This window comes from Neoarius graeffei, chromosome 4 (assembly GCF_027579695.1).
Source record: "Neoarius graeffei isolate fNeoGra1 chromosome 4, fNeoGra1.pri, whole genome shotgun sequence".
Lineage (NCBI taxonomy): Eukaryota > Metazoa > Chordata > Actinopteri > Siluriformes > Ariidae > Neoarius > Neoarius graeffei.
Genome location: NC_083572.1, coordinates 13536376 through 13561751, shown reverse-complemented (window position 1 = coordinate 13561751; position 25376 = coordinate 13536376). Strand labels below are relative to the sequence as shown.

At 42.4% G+C, this 25376-nt stretch overlaps 2 protein-coding genes across 3 annotated transcripts in view; both read right to left on the bottom strand.

Moving 5' to 3' along the window:
- Positions 1-6879: 6879 nt before the first annotated feature.
- Positions 6880-10779, bottom strand: s1pr5b (sphingosine-1-phosphate receptor 5b). Its single transcript, XM_060918868.1, has 2 exons — positions 10671-10779; positions 6880-9503 (listed from the first exon to the last, which is right to left on the bottom strand). Exon 2 carries the CDS (start codon positions 9223-9225, stop codon positions 8095-8097), a length of 1131 nt encoding a protein of 376 aa, XP_060774851.1. The 5' UTR covers positions 9226-9503; positions 10671-10779; the 3' UTR covers positions 6880-8094.
- Positions 10780-13362: 2583 nt separating this feature from the next.
- Positions 13363-25376, bottom strand: part of LOC132884865 (zinc finger BED domain-containing protein 4-like) — a 114883-nt gene continuing 102869 nt past the window's right edge. Inside the window, exon 4 of one of the 2 annotated variants that reach the window (XR_009654497.1) lies at positions 13363-14921. The gene's annotated coding sequence lies outside the window, so the exon portion shown is untranslated. Of the gene's footprint in view, positions 14922-17430; positions 17769-25376 lie in introns of those variants that run through there. The other variant, XR_009654498.1, reaches the window with a different exon arrangement.

Genomic DNA, 25376 nt, shown 5'->3' with positions numbered 1-25376 from the left:
TCTTATCCTGCCCCAAGTGTCTGGCCATGGGATTAAAGTGAGCTGCCTGGAATATAAATTCCAGGCGGCTCTTTGGGATTAAAAGCTGTGTTATTTGTTCCTTAGTCTGAGTGTCCTGTGTCACTCGGTATAATCTATCCTTAATAATGGAAAAATAGGGGAAGGATGGGGTGGCGTTTGGCTGGAGCATTTGACCATCGATTACTCTCACTTGGTCAAACGCAGGCTGTAGAGTCTCGTCTCACGACTGCTCCAACGGGAAATCCGTGAAGGATTCCTCGAGAGAGGGAGGAGGAGCATGCTGCTCCTCACTCTGACGCGGTGATGACGTAGACGCTCTGTGACAGCTGCTCCCGCCAATGGCACACCGGGACCTCCCCCTGCTGAACTATGGCAGGCCCCACTCTTCATTAAATGTGACATTAATTCCCGAAATCCCGGCCAATCAGTCCCCAAAATTATCGAGTGGGTAAGGCGAGGATTAACCGCTGCCTTTACTCTAAATTTTTCCCTTTGAAATAGAATGTGAACCGACACTAAAAGGTAGTTGTGAACATCCCTGTGCACACACAATACCTTCACCAATTGTGCTCTTCCCAATGCCTCGTCTTGCACCAGGCTTTGGTGGATTGAGGTCTGATTACAGCCGGAGTCCACCAAAGCCTGATACGTATCCCCTTGGATACTCGTATGCGATATGCTCCGGCCCGATCGAGGGCAGTCCCTGGCACGTCGGGGATCGGTGACGAATTGTTCCAGCGCCACCAGATCGATGATTCCCTCAGCGTTGTGGTTGTCAGCCCTCACCCACCGCCGGCAGGCATCCCGGAGTTGCTGGCCAAACGCGAACGGCGGGCCGACCTCCTCCAGGCACAGCACGCGGAAGTGCTCCTGTTGTTGTTCCAGGGTGCGACCCACGCATTGGAGGACGGCCCTGCGGAGGTCTGCATAGACCAGCCGGCTGTCGTCGGGGAACTGTAGCACAGCCAGCTGCACCTCGCCTGTTAGCAGGGGTAGGAGGCGCACCGCACACTGTTCCACCGGCCAACCCCACACCTCTGCTGCCTGCTCAAAAAGAGTGAGGAAGGCTTCGGGGTCGTCATGTGGACTCATCTTCGTTAGGGTGAGGTGGGGAGGGTCCGCGGCCGGTGGTGGACCCTGCCGACGCGAGCAGGTGCTGGAACGCCTGGCGATCTTCCTGTTGCGCCAGCACCAGGGCTTCGAACCGTTGTTCCTGCTCCTTCAGGAGGGCGATCAGCGCCTGGTGCTGGCTCTGTTGGGCTGTGGCGAGGGCATGGACCAGGTCCTTGAAGGGGGAGGACTCCATGTGGCCGTTCCCTTCTGCACTCATTCCCTTCTGCACTCGTTTGTGGGTTTCGGCACCACTGTTGCATCTGACCAGGTGGGTGGAGCACAGAAGCATGGCAGGCTAGAACTGAGTTCACAAAAACTCTTTTTATTCTTAGCTTTTCAGCTTTCCACACTCTCCCAACCACACACGCATGCACACAAGTGTTCTGGTTGGGGAGAGAGCTCCCTTTCTCTGCTCTCTCTCCTTTTAAAGGGCGCAGTCACTGGGGAAGACACACAAACACAGGTTAATTTCCATCAGGTGCAATGATTCCACCACTTGCCTTCCCTGACTCCGCCCTCCATTCACAGACCGATGCTTGGCCACACCCCTGCTGCCACATAGCTCATCTCATCTCATCTCATTATCTCTAGCTGCTTTATCCTTCTACAGGGTCGCAGGCAAGCTGGAGCCTATCCCAGATGACTACGGGCGAAAGGCGGGGTACACCCTGGACAAGTCGCCAGGTCATCACAGGGCCGACACATAGACACAGACAACCATTCACACTCACATTCACACCTACGGTCAATTTAGAGTCACCAGTTAACCTAACCTGCATGTCTTTGGACTGTGGGGGAAACCGGAGCACCCGGAGGAAACCCATGCGGACACGGGGAGAACATGCAAACTCCACACAGAAAGGCCCTCGCCGGCCACGGGGCTCGAACCCAGGACCTTCTTGCTGTGAGGCGACAGCGCTAACCACTACACCACCGTGCCGCCTGCCACATAGCTATTTCACTTTATTTTAAAGTTCCCTTTCATCGTTTTTTCATTGTGTGGTGGTCTCTAGTATGAATGAATGCCCTGCGAGCCAGTTTTGGTGAAAAAAAAAATGCTGTGGTTCTCCTGTTTCAGGCTGTTCTAGTTTGGTGGAGGAGTGGGTGGCAGGAGAACGACAGGATTTCAGCTCTTACTCATTAATATTCATGACATGTAAGCGTCTTACCTCTGATTGGCTAACAGCACTGTGACGCTACCTCCAGTGGGTCAGAACAAGCGGATGTGGGTGTCTTTGTAAAAACTGTATCGATTGGCTATTATGGTCTCGACATTTGATGTTCTGACCAATAACAATATAGATGTGGCAGCGGGGGCATGGCAGTGCGTTGGTCTGTGAATGGAGGGCGGAGTCATGGAAGGTAAGTGGCAAAATTACTGCACCTGACGGGAATTAACGTGTGTGTGTGTCTGTCTTCCCCAGTGACCATGCCCTATAAGAGGAGAGGGAGAGCAGAGGAAGGGAGCTCTCTCCCCAACCAGAATGCTTGTGTATGTGTGCGCGCGTGACTGGGTGGGAGTCATTCATTCGTTTATTTATTTATTTATTTATTTATTTATTTAGTTAATTGAATACTCCCTGTGGCAGCGGCTCTCATCAAGGCACGAGGCATGGAGCGGAGCTCGCCTCGGGGTGTGTGGGGGGAATAACCTCCCCTGGCTGGGAGCTGATGGGTCCTGGCAGTGCTGGTTCATTTGGGAGAGGGCAGGGGTCGCTGGCTGGGGAGGCTGGGACCTAGGGTTAGGTGAATTACGTCCGGAGGCGCGGAGCTAGCCCACCCAGCGAGCACTCTTTCATTTGGGAGAGGGCAGAGGCCGCTGGCTGCCAAGTCTGGGGAGGCTGGGACCTCCCCTGCCCGAGTTACGAGCATGCAAAGTCAGGCTGGAGCCGCTGTTGAAACGAAACTGATGCGGAGCACCGCGCTGCGCCTCTGGGCGAATTGCGTCCCATGGCGCGGAGCTAGCCCACCCTGGCAGCGCTGGTTCCTTCGGGAGGGGGCAGAGGTCGCTGGCTGCCAAGTCTGGGAAGGCTGGGACCTCCCCTGCCCAAGTTACGAGTGTGCAAAGTCAGGCTGGAGCCTCCGTTAGAAACGAAACTGATGCGGAGCACTGTGCCGCGCCTCTCGGTGAATTACGTCTCTCTCCTCACACTTTCTTCCCGTGGGCGGTCGCAAGCCAAGGTGGGCAAGGCCATGAATACTAATTTTTGAAGTGACGTAACTTCGTATGGCTTTTTCTGATCCGCTCGTTTTTCCGACTATTTTCTTTCATAAGCTAATACAGGGAATGGGAGTAGAATTACATTTTCACATGCAGCATGCATATGCAACTTGGAGTGAACAATGGTATTTCAAAAAGAGCCAGTATTAAATGTTTTTGGTGGAAGGGCACCTTTAAATACTTGATAATTTGAGGTTTTGTTTTCGAGTACAGTCTTAATTTCATCCTTAGTTAGTTCAGCAACACCCCTCCACCATTTTGTTTTCATCTACTCATGGTATGGAGCACTTGCATGTGACGTCACAGCTGATCCAGATTGTGACAGACGCCATCTTGTCGGTCAAACGCCATATTCCGCCTTCTACTTCTGGTTCTACTTCTGCTTTTACTTCTACCTTTTCTTCTGGAAAACCCTACTATATACAATTGTACTACAACGGCTGCGGCTACAAGCTCTCGCTACCTGTGCACGTTTTTTGTTTTTTGTGTGTATTTTTGCGTGTTGTTCATCTGTACCGGACTTCAATATCCACTACAACCGTATGGACTTACTGGACATTGGTTTCCAGCAGAAAATGATGGTTTGTAGCGATTTCCATCGCATGCACAACATTCTGGACGAGATAGCGAGACCAGCGGGGTCTCCGTGGATTGTTATCGGAAGCAAAGCGAAGGAGGCAGCGCCGGGAGCAGAAGCAAAAGCGAGGCTACAGGCAGAGCCGGCCTGTTGACTAAGCTCAGAAAACAGCCACTCAAATCTCCACTGCCAAGCCTCTACCTCTCCAACGCCAGATCCATGTAAACAAGACGGACGATTTGGAATTACCTTATTCTATTCTATAATCGGCTGGTCAGTGCTATACTCAATACTTAAGTGACTTACCCATCCAATGAGGATTTTCTTGTTTACAAGATGCCACATCTGAGTCGCTGACAAATCCTGAATTTCTGTAAAGATAACTGTCCAGAGATTTATAAGCACGCAGTGCTTCACCACTGAACAGCGAGGGAAAGTTAATGAGGTAATTATACACATCCGGGTATTCCGCTGGCAGTTCAATATCCGGTCGTGAAAACTCCGTCCGGTAAGCCATAAGGGTCATAAATCTGTAGATCGTTTATTTTAGACATATATCTAGTTATCTGTTCATTAGAAAAATGAGCCGTGTAGTCCGTCGGTTGAAATTGATCCATTCTGTACACGAGTGCAGCAGTATTCAGCTGTGTTTTTGACCGACAAGATGCCGGTTGTGTACTTTCCGGTCACGTGACTGCAAGATCTCTATATGAGCTGATATCCTTGTAGTACAGTAGCCAATCAGAGCGCACGATTGCTCATATCCAGTGACTGTGGATAGAGTAATAAGAAATAGTCTGATGGAACCTTATACAATCAAATGTATTTAATTTAGCATAATAGGATACTTTGTATTTGACTATGACTTTGTATTTTTCTTTCTTACAAAAGAAACTAGAACGTCATCATTTTTGCCGTCCTAAGTCACAAAAAAGGTCTTTATTTCGATAGAACTTTAACACCTAACATCACCATCTGAGTTTTGTGAGCAAGTACAGTTACAGTTGTGGTCAGAAGTTTACATACAGTGACATCAATGTCATGGCAATATTTGAGCGTTCAGTGATTTTCTTTGAACTGTTTTTTTTTTCCTGTGGCAGAATAATTGTACAGCACACATCTTTAATTTAAAGTTTTTTTTTTTAATTTGGTGCACAAGTTAATTTTCTTTGGGTTTTCTGAAATCAACACGGGGTCAAAATTATACATACATGGTCTCTGTGCCTTCATAAAAAGGATTTGTTTACAGCACTCATTGGCTTGACCAACACACCGTAAAATGGGAAAGTCCAAGGAGCTCACTGCAGATCTGAGAAAAAGGATTGCAAATATACATGACTCTGGAATGTCTCTTGGAGCCATCTCTAAACAACTACAAATTCCAAGATCAGTTCAAACAATTGTATCCAAGTTATTGTGAGGTGTAGTCACTTTGCCAAGCCACTTTGCTTCAAGAAAACCCAAACGGTCACCCTCAGCTGAAAGGAAATTGGTTTGGATGGTCAGGAACAACCTGGGAACCATCATGGCACAGCCCTGCCATGAACCGGAATCTGATGATTCACTGTCTACAGTTCAGATCACCATGGACTAAGAGGCTGCTATCCAAGAAATAACTCCCTGCTCCAAAATTGATACCTTCAAGCTTCACTAAAGTTTGAAGCTTACCACACGGACAAAGAAAAAGCCTTCTGGAGGATAGCTGTATGGTCAGATGAGACAAAGACGGAGTTGTTTGGCCACAATGACCACCATGTACAGAGGGACACTACCCTCTGGTGGTGGTGGTAGGATCATCATGCTCTGGGGCTTTTTGCTGCCAGTGGAAGTGGTTCATTGCACAAAGTGGATGGAATAATGAAGAAGGAGGACTACCTCAGAATTCTTCAGCATAAACCATCAGAAACTTGACCGCAACTTGGGAATTACAACAGGACAATGAACCCAAACATGCATCAGAGCTGGTTGTCGAGGATAAAGCAGACTAACATTAAGCTTAAAGCAAGTCCTGACTTCAACCCTATTGAAAATATATGGACTGTGCTTATAAGTCGAGTCCATGCCAAGAAAAAATAAGCAAACTTAATTGAACTCTACCAATTCTACCATGAAGAGTCGTGAAATATCCAACCAGAATTCTGCCAGAAGTTTGTTCATGGTAAACAAAAATGTTTGGTCAAGGTGAATCTTGCGAAGAGACATTTTACCCAAATATTAGGTGTGCTGTATGTATAATTTTGACCCTGTGTTGATTTCAGAAAGCCCAAAGAAAATTAAAACTTGTGCACCAAATTCTAGTTTTTTTTAATTAAAGATGTATGCTGTACATTCTGCCACAGAAAAAGAACAGTTCAAAGAAATTACTGAAAGCCCAAATATTGCCATGACATTCATATCCAAGATAACATTCATGTCACTGTATGTAAACTTCTGACAATAACTGGATCTTCCATCTTGTCATTTAAAATCCTCTATGTAGGTTTTATGTATTGTATGACGTATCATAAACTTGAAAAATCCAATAAAAGATTGTTATAAGAATCAAAAGGCAAAATGGTTTTCTGCCCTTATAAATTTAGACCTGTTATGTTAAATGGAGACGTTTTCATAACTAATCCTAATAACATTTGTATCCTTTCAGGGTCACAGTTTACAGCAGTGAGCTGTGTTATTTATGACTGACACACTTTTACAGTCTTCTTTACAGCCTCTGGTGGGCTAAGATATGTAGGGCAATGCCTATACCAGATGTGCAGACAGGGTGGCTACACTTCCTCCGACATCCTCCTTATAACGGTTATAGTTTTCACTGCTGTCGCATTTAAACACGCAGCAAAAACACACTTGCTGAAGTTTTCTGTATATCAAATTTAAACTTTTTTTTTTCTTTTTCTTTCCTGGACTAGTTACAGTGCTCAAGTATGGGGGAACTAAAAGAAATCATCAGTTCTGGTCACAGGATATTTATTATTGTAAGCATTATGCAAAAAGGCACATAATTTAAGATCATTTTATGAAAAAAAACCCATTCTGTACAGTCATAAGTACATCAAATGCATTGTCATAAGAAAACTGTACACAGTGACTTGCATCTTGTCTAAATTGTGAAATACATTCTACACACAAAGTGGTCATTTCGATAATCATCGGTAAGTAGAATATTTATATGTACATGACTTAAAAATAAAGATGTGGCAAATGTACTTTAAACATGAAATAGTCCATGATTTTGAATGCAATGTTGATCTGAATGCTAGTTCGTGTAGGCATTTATGGTTTTGTTTGAGAAAAGAAAAAGCCTGGATTTTCATTCTCCAGCATGATCTTATAGCAAAGTCTAGTTAGTTGACTGCAGCTTCTACAAGACTGAAAGATCTAAGTACTGAAATTCTGGACCTTGCAAAAGAATGCAATAACTTAAATGTCAAAAGGAATATAGTTATGCAAGGTTATTTCCAAGTGCTTGCAAAAAAAAAGAGAAAAAAAGGGAGGACTCAATCTACATTCAGAAATTACCATCGTCTTCTTTCTTTTTTTTCTGCCTCAATTTTCCACTGAAGTTCCGGCATTTGGCTGTGTCGTAGGACTTAAGTTGAAATTCACACACCACCTACTGCCTTATCCTCCTCTCTGACTCAAGTTATCAGAATTTTCAAAACAGCAATACAGATTTAAAGCCACAACATTTGTATAGCAGTCAAATTCTGGGGTGTACTTGACAGTAACTTAGACCTCCATTAGGTGCCATCTTTAGATGTTATTAACTGTAGGCTTTTCTTGTGATGTAATACTAACATCTAGGCATACCTGATTCACAATTTAAGCACCTCTTTTGATCCAAGATTCCATAGGTCTGGTGTCAAGTTCATATTTTAGTCCCATAGGGAATATACCTGTATTTGTATGAACTCGGGCAAGCTACGACTTTTTTTTTTTTTGATGGATGCTGACGATGCAGTTTCTCACGCTGTTTGCCTTTTGACATCTGTTCAGATATAAGCAGGAAAGTTATCAGAGCTCCCGTTTTTTTGCCTGTGACTACTTGTCCTGAGATCAAGTGTTTATTTATTTCTCAAAGGGTGCTAGTAGCTTCAGGCAATCTCTGGTGTGTTGGCACCACATTCTGGCACCATGTTCCAGCACCCAGTGACTCAATCAGTATTCATAGTCTGACAGCTTTGATCTTTGGGGCGATGACTCGAATTGGGGAAGATGTGCCATTCCCAGAGGAGATGGTGGTATCAAGGCCATGGTGAACAGTTGGCTCAGGTTTGCTTAAGCTGCACTCCAGGAAGGGTACTCCGATCTTCTTTACCTGACCATCTTCAGTGATCAAACAGTGACGACAGAGCAGCTTAATAATGGCCTTGCGCATGTCCTTACTCGTCAGCGTGTATATAATAGGGTTGATCAGCGAGTTGATCATCGCTAACCCCAGAAAGTAGTCCGCCTTGAACAAGATGAGGCAAGTACCAGTTTCGCATATAAAGTCCAGCAGTAAGAGCAGGAAGAGTGGCAGCCAACAGGCAATGAAGACCCCCAGGACAATGGTAACAGTCTTTAGCAGGGCCATGTACTTCTGTGACCGGCGTGCCATGCCCTTGCGCCTTATGCTGCCCAACCTCTTTGTATTTCTCTTGACGGTGTGAAAGATGCGCCCGTATAGCACGACAATGGCTAGCAGGATGGCACTGAAGACAGTGACGCAGAACAGGACGTAGCTCTTGGCATAGAGTGGAAGCACGGTGGAGCACAGATGTAGTTTATGTATGCAGTTCCAGCCTATAATGGGCAGCACACCGAGCAAGGCAGCCAGTGCCCAGCTGGCACCAATCAAGGCAAACATACGGATGCGCTTAGTGCCATGATAGGGCTTCATCTTCACCATGGTGATGTGCCGCTCAATGGCGATGGCCAACAAACTGATGACTGACGCGGCGAGTGTGATGAAGACTCCGCCCTCCCTCAGAAACCAAAGCAGAGGGGTCAATTTAAGAGTTCTGGGTCCTGACGAGAGGATATTGACCATGTATGTGAATCCAGCCAGCAGATCCGACAGAGTCAGGTTGCCTAGTAAGTAATACATGGGCATGTGGAACTTCTTGTTCTTCCAGATGGCCACCAGCACAATCGCGTTTTCCACAACAATAAGCACGCAAACCAGGATGAATGCAATTGCTTCCGGTTTGATAGTATCTTTGTATTTGTCAAGGTTTAGTTTCCCTATGTACTCATAGTGGAGCTTAATGATACAACTGTTATGGTAATCGGAATACAAGTCACTGAAATTCATTTTTTTTTTTTTTGCCTTTTTGGATTGAAAGGCTAAATCTTCTTCACTGGGCTTTCAGTGCTGGGTTACTTTCCCAAAAGTCCTTTGGCTGGGAGTACATTGTGTAGAAGTAGCTCAAGGTCAAAGAGCTATTTTTATTTGATTTTTGTTTCCTCGATGTGCCCATTAGCCAACTTGGTATCATTTATTCCTTGTTTTCCAGTGACCTTACGTAGCATCCACTAGAAGGCAGAAGAGAACAACTCTGATTTCCAGACTCTGCTTAACTTTCCAAAGCCCTGTGGTGCCAAAACAAAGAAAAAAACAGAATTATTGTGGATTCATACAGAAAGTAGAAAACAAGGAAGATGGTGTGTACAGAAATCAGGCTAAAATTAAGTTAGTCAATGCATTAATATGTTTCTTGAGAAATGTACACATTAGACTATTACATTAAGATATTGCTGAGGGTAGTACTGTAAAAAGGGGATTAGTATTCAAATGAACTCTTTCTAAGCTATTTAGAAATGCACCTAATGAAGGATAGCTTCAGAATGTATGCTTAAATAAATTTAATATATTATAATATGCATATGCACAATAGTTTTCTGTTTTAAAAAGTGTATTCCTTTGGCTGATCTTACAACATGAAATTGCTCCAGGATTTTTTTCAGCATTCCAGTGCCTCGGTCAGACACATGGTAACATTTTAAGATCTCAGGTTACACTTGCTGAAGTTCACTACCTGGGACGCCAACGATGGAAAGCGGGGCTGCATAATGCATCGCATGTTAATCCTTTGTGATATATCAGCCTTGGTTAGACATTTTAGAAAGCTTCAAAGTGCAAGCAAAGTCCAAAAGAGCTTTCTAACCAGACTACAAAGTCATACTATGTGTGTATCGAGACACCCTACGAAAGCTTTGCATGAATCAAATGGAAATCATTTTGGTTCAAGGACAATTTGGATCACATCTCATGTCATGTAAGACACCTTAAATGGGTTTCTTGTAGATGCCAAGGCATACTGCAACAGTGTATGGTAGTATAATTTTCATTCTTTTTAGTGACTTGATTCATGCGTAACTTTTGATTTCAAATATAAATGGAACCTTTTTGTCCTGGACTGTGTGGATGTAGAAATAAATACAAATAAATAGAAAATGCATTGATTTTTTTGCAATTTACAGCTCTGGAAATTTGAATGAAAGTTAAGAAGTGGAAGATCCTTCTTTTGTTCTTCATTACAGTGCCATTCAAGTAACATAATGTATTAATGAATACCAAAAAACAACCAAATTCAGTACTGACTATTCAGCAGTAATCTGACATTCATCAATTCACCTGAATCTGCAACAAGAGCAACAGGTTTTATTGCTGTAGATACAAAGCAAAACTTATTCCCCTTTTAATTTTTAAACTGGTATTGATCATGAAGAAAAGAGAACATGGGAAATTTTACTCACCACAGTACAGAAGGCTGGATGTGGATGGTATTGTGCAGCATGCGGGGAAAGAAACCCATTCTGATCAGAGTCAAGACAGACGAGCAAATCTTGGTGAATGAGTGGGCTGGACTTGATCTTTCTCCTCCTATTCTTTCTACCCACTCTCGTTCTGCAGATACTCCTTCCTTTTAGTGGTTTTGAACTGAATGCAAAGACGACCATAATTCAACTTGACGTTCTTAAAAAGATAACTAGAATTGCCATTAAAAACGTAGCCTTCTGAGATGTTTCATTGTAGCTGGAAATAAAGTTCTCATTTGTCAAGGGAAATTAAATGGACATAAATTTTCCTGTGCACAATATCAGCTGAGTTGTTCAGTTTGATTTAGTTTTGCACTGGTGCACCAAGGCTTAATGCAGTTAAAAAGAAAGGGATGAAAAGTTCATGCCAATGAAATGACGCAATCTCACACTTGTATCTGATACTGTATGGCATTCTTTGATGTATACACAAATGGGCAAGTCTTAGCATGTATTAGTACATAATTTGGAGCACAGTTTATTGTAATTCTGTTCATTCAGTTTGCACAAGGCTTCGCTGGTACCGTAGCTATTAACTTCTCTTACTTCTGAGCTACTTTACCCTTATAGGTTCGGTACAAAGTTTTGGCTGTTTGACTATGTTTTGGGAAAGAAAGAAACTGTATAACTTACTTTTGGCTTTCTTTGATCATATACTCCTAGAAACATACAAATCCCTACTTTTCCTTGTCATTAATATACCCCTCCTCCGGGGGGGGGGGGGGATACTGGTTTATCTCTGTTCGTTTGTCCGTCCGAAACACCCTTTTTCTCAGCAGCCACAAATCATAGCCACTTGGTACCAAACTTCAGCTTGGGGTTCTATACTGTGTGTACTGTTTTCAGGTCTGTCACACATCAGCTTCCTGTTTACCGAGTGATTTGTATTTACCAAACAACATAACGCGGCTTTACAAAATTTTCATAACACTCTTCTCAACAACTACAAATCACAACTGCTTGATATTTGGTAAGGGGATTCAGCTTGGGGTTCTGTACCGTGTAGACCGTTTTCAGGTCTGTTGCACATCAACTTCCTGTTTACCGACTGAATGTATGTACGAAACGTATAGTGTGGATTTACAAGATTTTCATAACACTTTTCTCAGCAACTACAAATCACAACTGCTTGATATTTGGTACCAGGATTCAACTTAGGGTTCTATACCCTGTATACCGTTTTCATGTCTGTTGCACATCGACTTCCTGTTTACCAACGGAATGCTTTTACGAAACATGTAGCATAGATTTTGATGCTGTTTCAAGAAGCAAAATGTTATTTCAAAATGACAGTTTACCAGGATGCTATTTGAAATACCTGGGGAGAACACTGCTCTTTACTTGTGTCAGGGTTAATTATTTGTTTAAGTCAACATTTACAATAAGTGTCCAATAAGTGTACAATAAGTAATTCCTTCGATTGCTTGCATTCTGATATAAGCAAGAGCGGGGGTATATGTAAGTGAGCAGTAGCTCACAGTTAATCTTGTTTGGATGGTACTGTTACAGGTCAGAATTGTAGGTCAGGTATAAATAATAATAATTAAAGCCGCTAGCGGCCTTGACGAGCTCTCACGTGTGGTTCCGCAACCCGGGACATTCCGCCACCCAACAAAACAGTCACATGTCATATATTCATCAAATGTTCAAAGGTGATGTGCACGTTGCAAATGCCATGACTGCTTGACGGATGAGAGATAGACAAAGACTGTGTGTGTGTGTTTCCGTGGTGTGAAAATGTACATTTATATATGTACAAAACTATACGTGTCTCCTCCTTATCTCTATCTCACGCTGTAATCTTAGCTTTCCTGTGTCTGCAGTGTGCGTGTGTGTGTACATGCAGAGTTTTCATATGTCTGCAACAAAATGCACAATGATGCCAGGTCACTATTATTGTGTGTGTGTGTGTGTGTGTGTGTTGCTAGGACAACTATCATGATTCATGTCATTTTTGTACTGATCTAAGGGTTCTGAGTAAGATTCTAGCCATAAGTTCTAAAGAGTTTTGTTTCATTTAGGGGGCACTATGAAGTCCCTGGGCCATACGTCTGTGGCTGAGAAGCGGTTACAATGACTGATGTGTGTATCAAATTTCATGAGTTTTCGTGCATGGGAAATACCTCAAAATAGGCCAAATGCGACAGAAAAATAATAATAATCCTTCAAAAAGCAATAGGGTCTTCGCACCGAACGGTGCTCGGGCCCTAATAATAATTAAAGCCGCTAGCGGCCTTGACGGGCCCTCGCACGTGTGGTTCTGCAACCCAGGACATCCCGCCACCCAACAAAACAGTTACTCATCTCATCTCATTATCTCTAGCCGCTTTATCCTTCTACAGGGTCGCAGGCAAGCTGGAGCCTATCTCAGCTGACTACGGGCGAAAGGCGGGGTACACCCTGGACAAGTCGCCAGGTCATCACAGGGCTGACACATAGACACAGACAACCATTCACACTCACATTCACACCTACGGTCAATTTAGAGTCACCAGTTAACCTAACCTGCATGTCTTTGGACTGTGGGGGAAACCGGAGCACCCGGAGGAAACCCACGCGGACACGGGGAGAACATGCAAACTCCACACAGAAAGGCCCTCGCCGGCCCCGGGGCTCGAACCCAGGACCTTGTTGCTGTGAGGCGACAGCGCTAACCACTACACCACCGTGCCGCCCCAAAACAGTTACATGTCATATATTCATCAAATGTTCAAAGGTGATGTGCATGTTGCAAATGCCATGACTGCTTGACGGATGAGAGATAGACAAAGACTGTGTGTGTGTGTGTGTGTGTGTTTCCGTGGTGTGAAGATGTATCTTTATATATGCACAAAACTATACATGTGTCTCCTTCTTATCTCCATCTCATGCTGTAATCTTGTCATCTTAGCTTTCCTGTGTCTACTGTTTGTGTGTGTGTGTGTGTGTGTGTGTGTGTGTGTACATGCAGAGTTTTCATATGTCTGCAACAAAATGCACAATGATGGCAGGTCACTATTAGTGTGTGTGTGTGTTTTGCTAGGACAACTATCATGATTCATGTCATTTTTGTACTGATCTAAGGGTTCTGAGTAAGATTCTAGCCATAAGTTCTAAAGAGTTTTGTTTCGTTTAGGGGGCGCTATGAAGTCCCTGGGCCATGCCTGGGGCCAAACGTCTGTGGCTGAGAAGCGGTTACAATGACTGATGTGTGTATCAAATTTCATGAGTTTTTGTGCATGGGAAATGCCTCAAAATAGGCCAAATGCGACAGAAAAATAATAATAATAATCCTTTGAAAAACAATAGGGTCTTCGCACCGACTGGTGCTTGGGCCCTAATAATAATATGATTTTTTTAACCTAGGTTAAAATTTTTAACCCAGTTCATAATTTGCTACTTGTATTAGGGAGACTTGCTATGTCTAGGGTTAGGATTTGGGAAGACTTTGTATTTTAAACTACTTGATTATGCAATAAGATTGGACTCGTTAATAAATTCAAACTACAGATCACTCCTTCCATTGCGATCGCTGGTCTAGTGGTCATTGTCGGCTGTCCATCGCTAGCGATGATGACTGCTTCATTATGATGCGCAGAAACGCAGATGGGCCGCAAGGCCTGCACCAGATCGACGGAGTTGCCCGCAGCAGCGGCATGAATGGCCTGGCCGAGCCACCACTGAATGTCTGGCCTCGTTCGCTCTTGCATACTATTCTCTCCCAGCGAAGCACCTTACATAGTAAGGTCAGACGATATCGTGCCCCCATCGTGTTCTCTCTGGACCGCCGGACCTGATGCCAAGTGGTGCACAAAAGTGCCACAGACCTGACAGGTATGTAAGTTGCCCTGCAGTGACAACTGATGTGCTGAGTGATGCCATCCATTGGCCATTTGAGTGGCTCTTCTGCATGCCATCTGGTGGTGTGCCATTGACCCTGGTAGGTTCATCTGCCACATTGCACTGAAAAGCGCCCTGCTGCCAGCGCCTTACTGGTGATGTACTGTTGAACCCAGGCAGGTGCTACCACTCCGGGTCAGAGCGGACCTGGGAACAATGGTGATTTAAGGGGTAACTCCACTTTCCCCAATACTCCAAGTCCTCCCGGACCCGAGACTCACCACCAGTTGCAGTTTAAAATCAAACCCAGGACAAAGGTCTAGGGGTGAAGGTCTTGGGTTAAGAATCAGAAGGTTCTGAATTTGAATCCTGGTGAAATATGAAAAAACAGATTAAAAAAATGCTAATTAGGCAGACAGACAACCAAGAGGAAATACTTAGGTAGGTGTAGACAGAGAGGAAGTGGATGAAAGAAAGCGAGACAAAAGAAATGATGGAAAATCCCTTTTAAGAATATTAGATAATCCAAAATTTTACCTAGGTTGGAAATTATGAACTAGGTTAATTTTTTTAACCCAGGTAAATAAAAAAAAATCACCTAGGTTGAAATTTTTTGACCTGTAACAGCATCTTGTTTTACATTTAGTATGAATTGAATACTGTGCCTTTTTATATAATTGGATCTAATGAAGGATCCAATTAAAGTAAAATGTAAGTTACATCACATGCACCTTCCCAGCTAAAAAATACATACTACAGACACACAGGATATATCCTTGATGAAACTCAAGGAAAAGTACAGTTTGGTACCGTTTATTTCTGAAAGAGCATTTACTTTAAAATAAATTATCTGAAATCTGATGTTATAGGAAGTGATTTTCTGTGCTGATTTTTAAAAAATGACCATGTTTTAGTTGCAAATTACACCAATGAAGATTGGTTATAGTCTGTGCAGAGCAGAAAAAAATGTGACCACATGCATGAACTGAATAGACAAAAGATAGAACACCATTTATTTGGTTGTTACAATTCTGGACTACTGGATTTTGCAGTTTACACTCCATTAACACAGTTCTTGCTTACCACATGGGGGGCAGTCATGGCCTAAAGGTTAGAGAAGCAACCTTGGACCCAAGGGGTCACTGGTTCAATTCCCAGAAAATCCATGGCTGAAGTGCCCTTGAGCAAGGCACCTTAACCCCCAATTGCTGGGTGTGTGAGCAAGTGTGTGTGTCTGTGTGTCCTAGTACTTACTGGTAACTAACTGGGTGGCACGGTGGTGTAGTGGTTAGCACAGTTGCCTCACAGCAAGAAGGTTCTGGGTTCGAGCCCAGTGGCCAACAGGGGCCTTTCTATGTGGAGTTTGCATGTTGTCCGCGTGGGTTTCCTCCCACAGTCCAAAGACATGCAGTTTGGCTAATTGGCTACTTTAAATTGCCCGTGTGCATGGTTGTTTCCCAAGCCCAGAAATGGTAGAGTTGTGCAGGCCCATTTCAAGCTATTTGGGGGCCCTAGGGAAAGGGAGATCTGGGGCCCATAATTATCCCCCCCCTCGACGAAAGGCCTTATGGCCGCCTACCCACTGAAGACTTAATAAACAAACATCACACATTGTAATCATTCTTACGATTTTTACTTAATAAATGAACTCTTTACATTATTATAAATAATTATCAAACCCAATTAAATACAAGAATAGACAAAATATATACACACACACACACACACACTTTATATATATATATATATATATATATATATATATATATATATATATATCAAATATGAAAATAAGACAAAGTAATATAAAATGTGCAAATAACACAGCACTAAATATTTACAGTATATACACAAGTAGAAATAACTTCAAATGGTGATTAAATGATTACAAACATGAATAAGAATCTTAAGAACCAGCACACACAGAAAAGTGCAAAAGGTATAGAAAAACACAAAAATGTAAGAATACACAACTAGAATCATGGGCAAAATGTCTAAAACTGCTGCTTGCGGGCTTTGGCTTCAGCAAAGGCAGCCACAATACCCTCCATGTCCAAAGACCTGCGGACATCACATTCAATTGACATCAGTGCCAGTCCGGAGAGCCTCTCTTGGCCCATGGCGGATCTCATATAGTAGTTCTTAAGCTTCAGAGCTGAAAAGTTCCTCTCACTTGAGGCAACTGACACAGGAAGTGTAAGAAGTAAATGTAGTGCAATGCTTAAATTGCTGTACAAGTCTAGTAGCTTCTCACTGTATATGTAGTCAAGCATGTCAAATGGGCAGGTGGATGCATTATCTGGGAAAGTGTGGACAGCAGAATTGATCTCCAGTGCTAAGTCCTCTGCGTCAATATCTGACCAAGGTCACAAACGTAGCCTATTTATGTAAAAAAGAGCTTTCTTGTGAGCCATCCCCTGTCCTACGCCATTCATGCTCACGACACACTAGCTACTTCTGATGAAAGCTATGCAGCTTGCTGAAACTAACTCTGACTATGACATTTTGATAAACACAATAAGTTAATCTGGGAGAAGTTGACAGTCTTTCACCTATTTGTGTGGCACACATTAGAATTTTTAGCCAGTCCTTGCAAGTCTGGAAGCCTGTTGTGCATGACAACGTTTACATCACTGTTATAAACACTGTCTACAAGATAACTACCATTAACGTAAGCTAGCTACCAAATTTGCTTGTCGACCCGCTTGGTATTAATGAGTGTGTACATTCTCACTTACCAGTGTCTTGTTTTTTTCTGTCTTCCTCTTCCCTTTTCTTCTTTCTCTTCTGGCTCCCTGAGGGGTAATTTCGCTTCATATTTGATTTTGTTTTTTTTTTTTGCCGCGGAGCTCTGCAACCACTTGACTGGACGGAGATGAGCATTGAGGGGTTGACAACAGACTGTCATTGCACTTTTCGGCCAAAGCATGTAGGGAGGCGCTGTTGTGCATTAGGGGGCCCCCCTTGGAACTAGGGTATTTCAACAAGTGTCATTAGGCGCTGCGCTGCCGTGCTCAAAAAGTTGTCATTGCTATTGAATACATAACCAGTCGTTCGGCAGCGGGGGCCCTTAGAGGGCTGGGGCCCTAGGCAATTGCCAAGTCTGCCTACCTTGTTGCAGTGGGTCTGGAGTTGTGGCAGGAAGGGCATCCGGTGTAAAACTATGCTCCAGTTAATATGATGTGGATCAATAGGGTACACACCTCCTTGTCCTAGCTGGACAAAGAGGAAGAAGATTGGTAACGAATTCTTTTTCAATAGTTATTTGATGTACATTTGTTTAGTCAAGTCAAGTTTATTTGTATAGCGCTTTTAACAATAAACATTGTCGCAAAGCAGCTTTACAGAATTTGAACGACTTAAAACATGAGCTAATTTTATCCCTAATCTATCCCCAATGAGCAAGCCTGCGGTGACGGTGGCAAGGAAAAACTCCCTCAGACGACATGAGGAAGAAACCTCGAGAGGAACCAGACTCAAAAGGGAACCCATCCTCATTTGGGCAACAACAGACAGCCTGACCATAATATTAACAGTTTTAACATGAGGACAGTTTCGTTGATGTTATAACTCTTCATTGATGGAAACTTGAGTGCAAAACTGTTCATGACAACTGCAGTCCTAAAGTTAGCAAGACAACTGTAGTCCTCAGCCATAAAAGCATTACTGTAAGAGTCCAGTAATCTTAGGATCTAGGAGGAACAGTATTTAATTCTGACTGTACAGAAGTGCAGGAAAAAATGACAATAAATAAATCTTGAATATTATCAGGCTTCGTGATGCTAATTATAGCAAAAGGCAAGAGCTATAAGCGGTCATTAAGAGTAAAAAGTGACAAAATATATATGTATATTCTATATACTGTATCATAAAGAGACATTTTAATGATAGGTCAAGGCAGTGATATTTATTTTGTTGCAGCTTTGCACTTTGTTTATAATTCTAGTGTATTTCTTTACCTACAAATGTGGAAATGAAGAATGTTTATTAGAGCCTATTGAAGTACTATTGAAAAAAAATATTGTTTTAAAGTGTCCTAGTAGTCATAGTTACATCTACAGTTAGGTCCATATATATTTGGACACTGACACAAATTTTGTTTTTTTACCTGTTTACTGAAACATATTCAAGTTATAGTTATATAATGGGGGCGGCACGGTGGTGTAGTGGTTAGCGCTGTCGCCTCACAGCAAGAAGGTCCTGGGTTCGAGCCCCGGGGCCGGCGAGGGCCTTTCTGTGCGGAGTTTGCATGTTCTCCCCGTGTCCGCGTGGGTTTCCTCCGGGTGCTCCGGTTTCCCCCACAGTCCAAAGACATGCAGGTTAGGTTAACTGGTGACTCTAAATTGACTGTAGGTGTGAATGTGAGTGTGAATGGTTGTCTGTGTCTATGTGTCAGCCCTGTGATGACCTGGCGACTTGTCCAGGGTGTACCCCGCCTTTTGCCCATAGTCAGCTGGGATAGGCTCCAGCTTGCCTGCGACCCTGTAGAAGGATAAAGCGGCTAGAGATAATGAGATGAGATGAGTTATATAATGGACATGGACATAAAGTCCAGACTTTCAGCTTTCATTTGAGGGTATCCACATTAAAATTGGATGAAGGGTTTAGGAGTTTCAGCTCCTTAACATGTGCCACCCTGTTTTTAAAGGGACCAAAAGTAATTGGACAATTGACTCAAAGGCTATTTCATGGGCAGGTGTGGGCAATTCCTTCATTATGTCATTCTCAATTAAGCAGATAAAAGGCCTGGAGTTGATTTGAGGTGCGGTGCTTGCATTTGGAAGATTTTGCTGTGAAGAAAACATGCAGTCAAAGGAGCTCTCCATGCAGGTGAAACAAGCCATCCTTAAGCTGTGAAAACGGAAAAAACCCATCTGAGAAATTGCTACAATATTAGGAGTGGAAAAATCTACAGTTTGGTACATCCTGAGAAAGACAGAAAGCACTGGTGAACTCATCAATGCAAAAAGACCTGGATGCCCACAGAAGACAACAGTGGTGGATGATCGCAGAATAATATCCATGGTGAAGAGAAACACCTTCACAACAGCCAACAAAGTGAACAACACTCTCCAGGAGGTAGGTGTATCAATATCCAAATCTACCATAAAGAGAAGACTGCATGAAAGTAAATACAGAGGGTTCACTGCACGGTGCAAGCCACTCATAAGTCTCAAGAATAAAAAGGCTAGACTGGACTTTGGTAAAAAAGCATCTAAAAAAGCCAGCACAGTTCTGGAAGAACATTCTTTGGACAGATGAAACCAAGATCAACCTCTACCAGAATGATGGCAAGAAAAAAGTATGGCGAAGGCGTGGTACAGTTCATGATCCAAAGCATACCACATCATCTGTAAAACACGGTGGAGGCAGTGTGATGGCTTGGGCATGCATGGCTGCCAGTGGCACTGAGTCACTAGTGTTTATTGATGATGTGACACAGGACAGAAGCAGCCGGATGAATTCTGAGGTATTCAGAGACGTACAAATCCAGCCAAATTGATTGGTCGGCGTTTCATAATACAGATGGACAGTGACCCAAAACATAAAGCCAAAGCAACCCAGGAGTTTATTAAAGCAAAGAAGTGGAATATTCTTGAATGGCCAAGTCAGTCACCTGATCTCAACCCAATTGAGCATGCATTTCACTTGTTAAAGACTAAACTTCAGACAGAAAGGCCCACAAACAAACAACTGAAAACCGGTGCAGTGAAGGCCTGGCAGAGCATTAAAAAAGAGGAAACACAGTGTCTGGTGATGTCCCATGAGTTCAAGACTTCAGGCAGTCATTGCCAACAAAGGGTTTTCAACCAAGTATTAGAAATGAACATTTTATTTGCAATTATTTAATTTGTCCAATTACTTTTGAGCCCCTGAAATGAAGGGATTGTGTTTAAAAAAATGTTTTAGTTCCTCATTTTTATGCAATCATTTTGTTCAACCCACTGAATTAAAGCTGAAAGTCTGAACTTCAACTGCATCTGAATTTTGTTCAAAATTCATTGTGGTAATGTACAGAACCAAAATTAGAAAAATGTTGCCTCTGTCCAAATATTTATGGACCTAACTGTATCTTTCTTTCGATCTGCTTGTCATTGTGTGGTTTCATTTGTGTGCAGTCACCTTCTCTGTAACATCAAGTTCAGACTTGTCGTCATGCTTTCTCTTTATTGCAATTCTCTGTTATGCATCGCTATCTCATCAGTATTTTCCGTTAGGACACCATATCCCTGTGAGAACCATTCTTGTCAGTGCCTACAAGCACTACCTGTTTACACACGCGTGTGTGTGTGTGTGTGTGTGTGTGTGTGTTTTAGTTACAGTGTGTCTGCTGTCTGATCTGGACATTCGTAATTTACATTCTAATGAAGTGGATGGGTAAGTCTGACTTTAGTCAGTGGTAAACACAGGTTGACAGTTTAATCCAGTGAACGTTAATCAGTAGCCCTGCCTCTTTTATCAGTGTATTTGTTGTTCTTAGTTTGAAAATGCCTTCAAGGAAAATGTCACCTGGAACTACTTGGACACTGCTTCAGTTGTGCAAAACATTTATTGTGTGATATTGTGACTTCAAAGCAACATGGCTGCTCACAGCATTGACAGTAAACAAAGTTACTTTATTTTGCATTATATGAAGTATTTCCTTCAAATCGATCAGTATTCAAACATGCACAGCAGTTTCTTAAATCTACAACACTGACTACACAGGTCATCATTTTGTCAAGGAAAATGGCTCACTTAGCCGGCTGACGTTTTGCTAACAAGCGTTGTTGTTGTTGGTCCCCCCCCACTTTGTAGCTCAAATGCACAGAGGCCATGATGTCATTCTGAGCTCCAACATCCCATGTCCAAGATAGGTCGAGTTACCTTGCCAGCATTAGGTCTCACATTATCTCCACCTGAAAATGGCAGCCGTGGCCTGAAGGTTAGAGACGCAGCCTTGGGCCCAAAGGGTCGTCGGTTTGATTCCTGGGACCAGCAGGAAAAATGTGAGGGGAATTGAGTGAATGAACAGCACTTACCCCTGTATTATGGCTGAAGTGCTCTTGAGCAAGGCGCCTAACCCCCAACTGCTCACTGGGCGCTGTAGCATAGCTGCCCACTGCTCTGGGTATGTATGTGTGCATGCTCATTGCTCACTTGTGTGCATTCACTGCTTCAGATGGGTCAAAAACAGGTGACAGGCTTCTTCCTCTTCAAAAGAGTGATGCGGCAGCGCTTCATTAAGCCTAGTTCTGGATGACTTCTGGAGACTTCTTGGCTGAGGGCAATTCCATGTAAATGTCAACCTCACCATGCAAAAATAAAGCAGCATGTAATACATCAAAACCACTCCCAGAGAGATCACCTAGGCCTGTATTTTACAGATGTGAATAAGTTGAACCAATTTGTAACCAACCTAATATGTCACTGTCAGTCTTTCTTTCTTATAATGTAAAACCCAAGCTAAAATCAACTTTGATCATGTACAATTCTGTATTATTGCCACAAGCCACAGAAATGTATGTTAAAATCCACAAAACAGCAAAAAAATAGCCATCCTAAATATTATTTAAGAACTTTGATAGTTTTAGCTGATATTTAGAGAGTTTTTCAAAGGGTTATGGTGGTTAAATTGCTGATTTTCTAAACATATGCCATGTCTATTTCAGACGCGTCACATCCATAACGGAATTTCGTCGCATCCATAACGCTGACTTTTCCTTCCGAAACTCTGCATGAAATACAAAATATTTTAAACAAAGATTTTTTAATATTCACCTTGGACCCCTCTATCAAATGGATATCTCCATTTCAACATTAGGTTTACAATTTCAGAGTTTGATAAAAATGTACAGTCACCCAAGAAAAGTGATACTTTTTCTGTCACATCCATAACGCATCTTTTATTGGCATTTTCTGGCATGCCCTAGATGTACTATGGGAATTGTTCTTGTTCTATCACTTCTCCAGTATGGTACAGCCTTAAAATATGCAACACCTGTTTAAATACTGGGAGACGATAAAACATGCACTGGGTCATTTGTTGCCATTTTGAGTTCAAGTGTCACGTCCATAACGCTGGAATTGCTCATGATCCTGTGGCTGTTTTCAAACAGTCTGGAAAGTTTGGTCTGACTTATTCAATGGTCCCTTACCAGAGACTGCCGAGCAGATTAACTGATAGAGGGCATACTGATAACCTCCAATCCCCTGAAAAATGGAGAGCAGGGATCAGTTCTGACTCCTCTGCTCTCACTAGACCTGTATTTGGTCTGGTGATTGTAGACACTGTGAAGTTCAGACTGTCCAACAACATTAAAGCAAATGTGAGGGATTAGCCAGAAAAAAGTACATGTAAAAATATATCTACATCCTCATAACACTCATCATATCATAGGCTCTATAGTCTATTTTATTTCATAAACTGTTTAAGAGAAGAATTCATATTGAAGTTTTATCAATATCTACCAAGAACCTGTTGACGTGCATTTTTCAGTCAATGCTAATGTAATTACACTTTGAATGGAAGCATTTCTTAGCAATGTACCATGTCTGAGAGAAAAGTTAATGTTCCTGATGTTTCTTTATTGTCTCCATCAATCTACATGAACACTGTTTTTATATAAAAGCTCAAATAGTTACCTGCTAGTTAGCTGGCTAGCTAAAATGTTAACATCAGTCATTAGCTAGTTCATATTTCCCAGTTGCCTAGCAACAGAGATTTTATTGCTTACCTCACAGAAAAGTCATACAAACTTCAAATTGTGAATAACATGATTAATTTTCTACATGTTGACTTTTCTTGCTAGCTAGCTAGCTAGCTTGTGAAATCCTTAGCTTCAGTCACTAGCTAGTTACTAGCTAGCCTAGCAACAGAGCTCTCACAGGACTGTTCCTTTACAGAAAAGTAACGTGAACAATCATATATGCTTGACATGTAAAATTGCCACTTTATTCATGTGGGTTTTTTTTTCCAATTAATGTGATTTTTGCCATTTGCTTATTTTACAGTATTTTATTGTAATGTACACTGTTTTATATAAAAAGACTGAATAGTTACCTGCTAGCTAGCTAAAACGTTAACATCAGCCATTAACTAGTTCATATGTCCCAGTTGCCTAGCAACAGAAGTGTTTTTTTCTTACCTCACAGAAAAGTCATACAAACTTCAAAATGTGAACAATAACACCATTAATTTTCTACATGTTGACTTTTCTTGCAAGCTAGCTTGTGAAATCCTTAGCTCCACTCACTTCAGTCAGTCATAAGGACAATTTCTTCAGGTTTATTATTGTTTTGTATGATGTATTTATCTTTTTGTCTTCCATGCCAGTGCCAAAGACAATTTTCCATTTTATATAAGTTTACTGGACAATAAAGTAATCTGATTCTGATTCTTTTACATGCATTCATGAGTAATTTCAGGGTAGTAGCCTATAATGTGCGTATTCACATATGAACATGTAATTGCAGGTAAAATGGATGTGATTTTTCTGTAAGAGGAAAATAAATGAGTCCTGTATCTTAATGATATGTGGTACAAAGTACAGTGGTGCTTAAGTCTGTGAACGCTTTAGAATTTTCTATATTTCTGCATAAATATGACCTAAAACATCATCAGATTTTCACACAAGTCCTAAAAGTAGATCAAGAGAACCCAGTTAAACAAATGAGACAAAAATATTATACTTGGTCATTTTATTTATTGAGGAAAATGATCCAATATTACATATCTGTGAGTGGCAAAAGTATGTGAACCTTTGCTTTCAGTATCTGGTGTGACCCCCTTGTGCAGCAACTACTGCAACTAAACATTTCCGGTAACTGTTGATCAGTCCTGCACACCGGCTTGGAGGAATTTTAGCCCGTTCCTCCGTACAGAACAGCTTCAACTCTGGGATGTTGGTGGGTTTCCTCACATGAACTGCTCGCTTCAGGTCCTTCCACAGCATTTCAATTGGATTAAGGTCAGGACTTTGATTTGGCCATTCCAAAACATTAACTTTATTCTTCTTTAACCATTCTTTGGTAGAACGACTTGTGTGCTTAGGGTCGTTATCTTGTTGCATGACCCACCTTCTCTTGAGATTCAGTTCATGGACAGATGTCCTGACATTTTCCTTTAGAATTCGCTGGGATAATTCAGAATTCATTGTTCCATCAATGATGGCAAGCCATCCTGGCCCAGATGCAGCAAAACGGGCCCAAACCATGATACTACCACCACCATGTTTCACAGATGGGATAAGGTTCTTATGCCAGAATGCAGTGTTTTCCTTTCTCCAAACATAACGCTTCTCATTTAAATCAAAAAGTTCTATTTTGGTCTCCTCCATCCACAAAACATTTTTCCAATAGCCTTCTGACTTGTCCACGTGATCTTTAGCAAACTGCAGATGAGCAGCAATGTTCTTTTTGGAAAGCAGTGGCTTTCTCCTTGCAACCCTGCACATCATTGTTGTTCAGTGTTCTCCTGATGGTGGACTCATGAACATTAACATTAGCCAATGTGAGAGAGGCCTTCAGTTGCTTAGAAGTTACCCTGGGGTCCTTTGTGACCTCGCCAACTATTACACGCCTTGCTCTTGGAGTGATCTTTGTTGGTCGACCACTCCTGGGGAGGGTAGCAATGGTCTTGAATTTCCTCCATTTGTACACAATCTGTTTGACTGTGGATTGGTGGAGTCCAAACTCTTTAGAGATGGTTTTGTAACCTTTTCCAGTCGGATGAGCATCAACAACGCTTTTTCTGAGGTCCTCAGAAATCTCCTTTGTTTGTGCCATGAGAAACTTCCACAAACATGTGTTGTGAAAATCAGACTTTGATAGATCTCTGTTCTT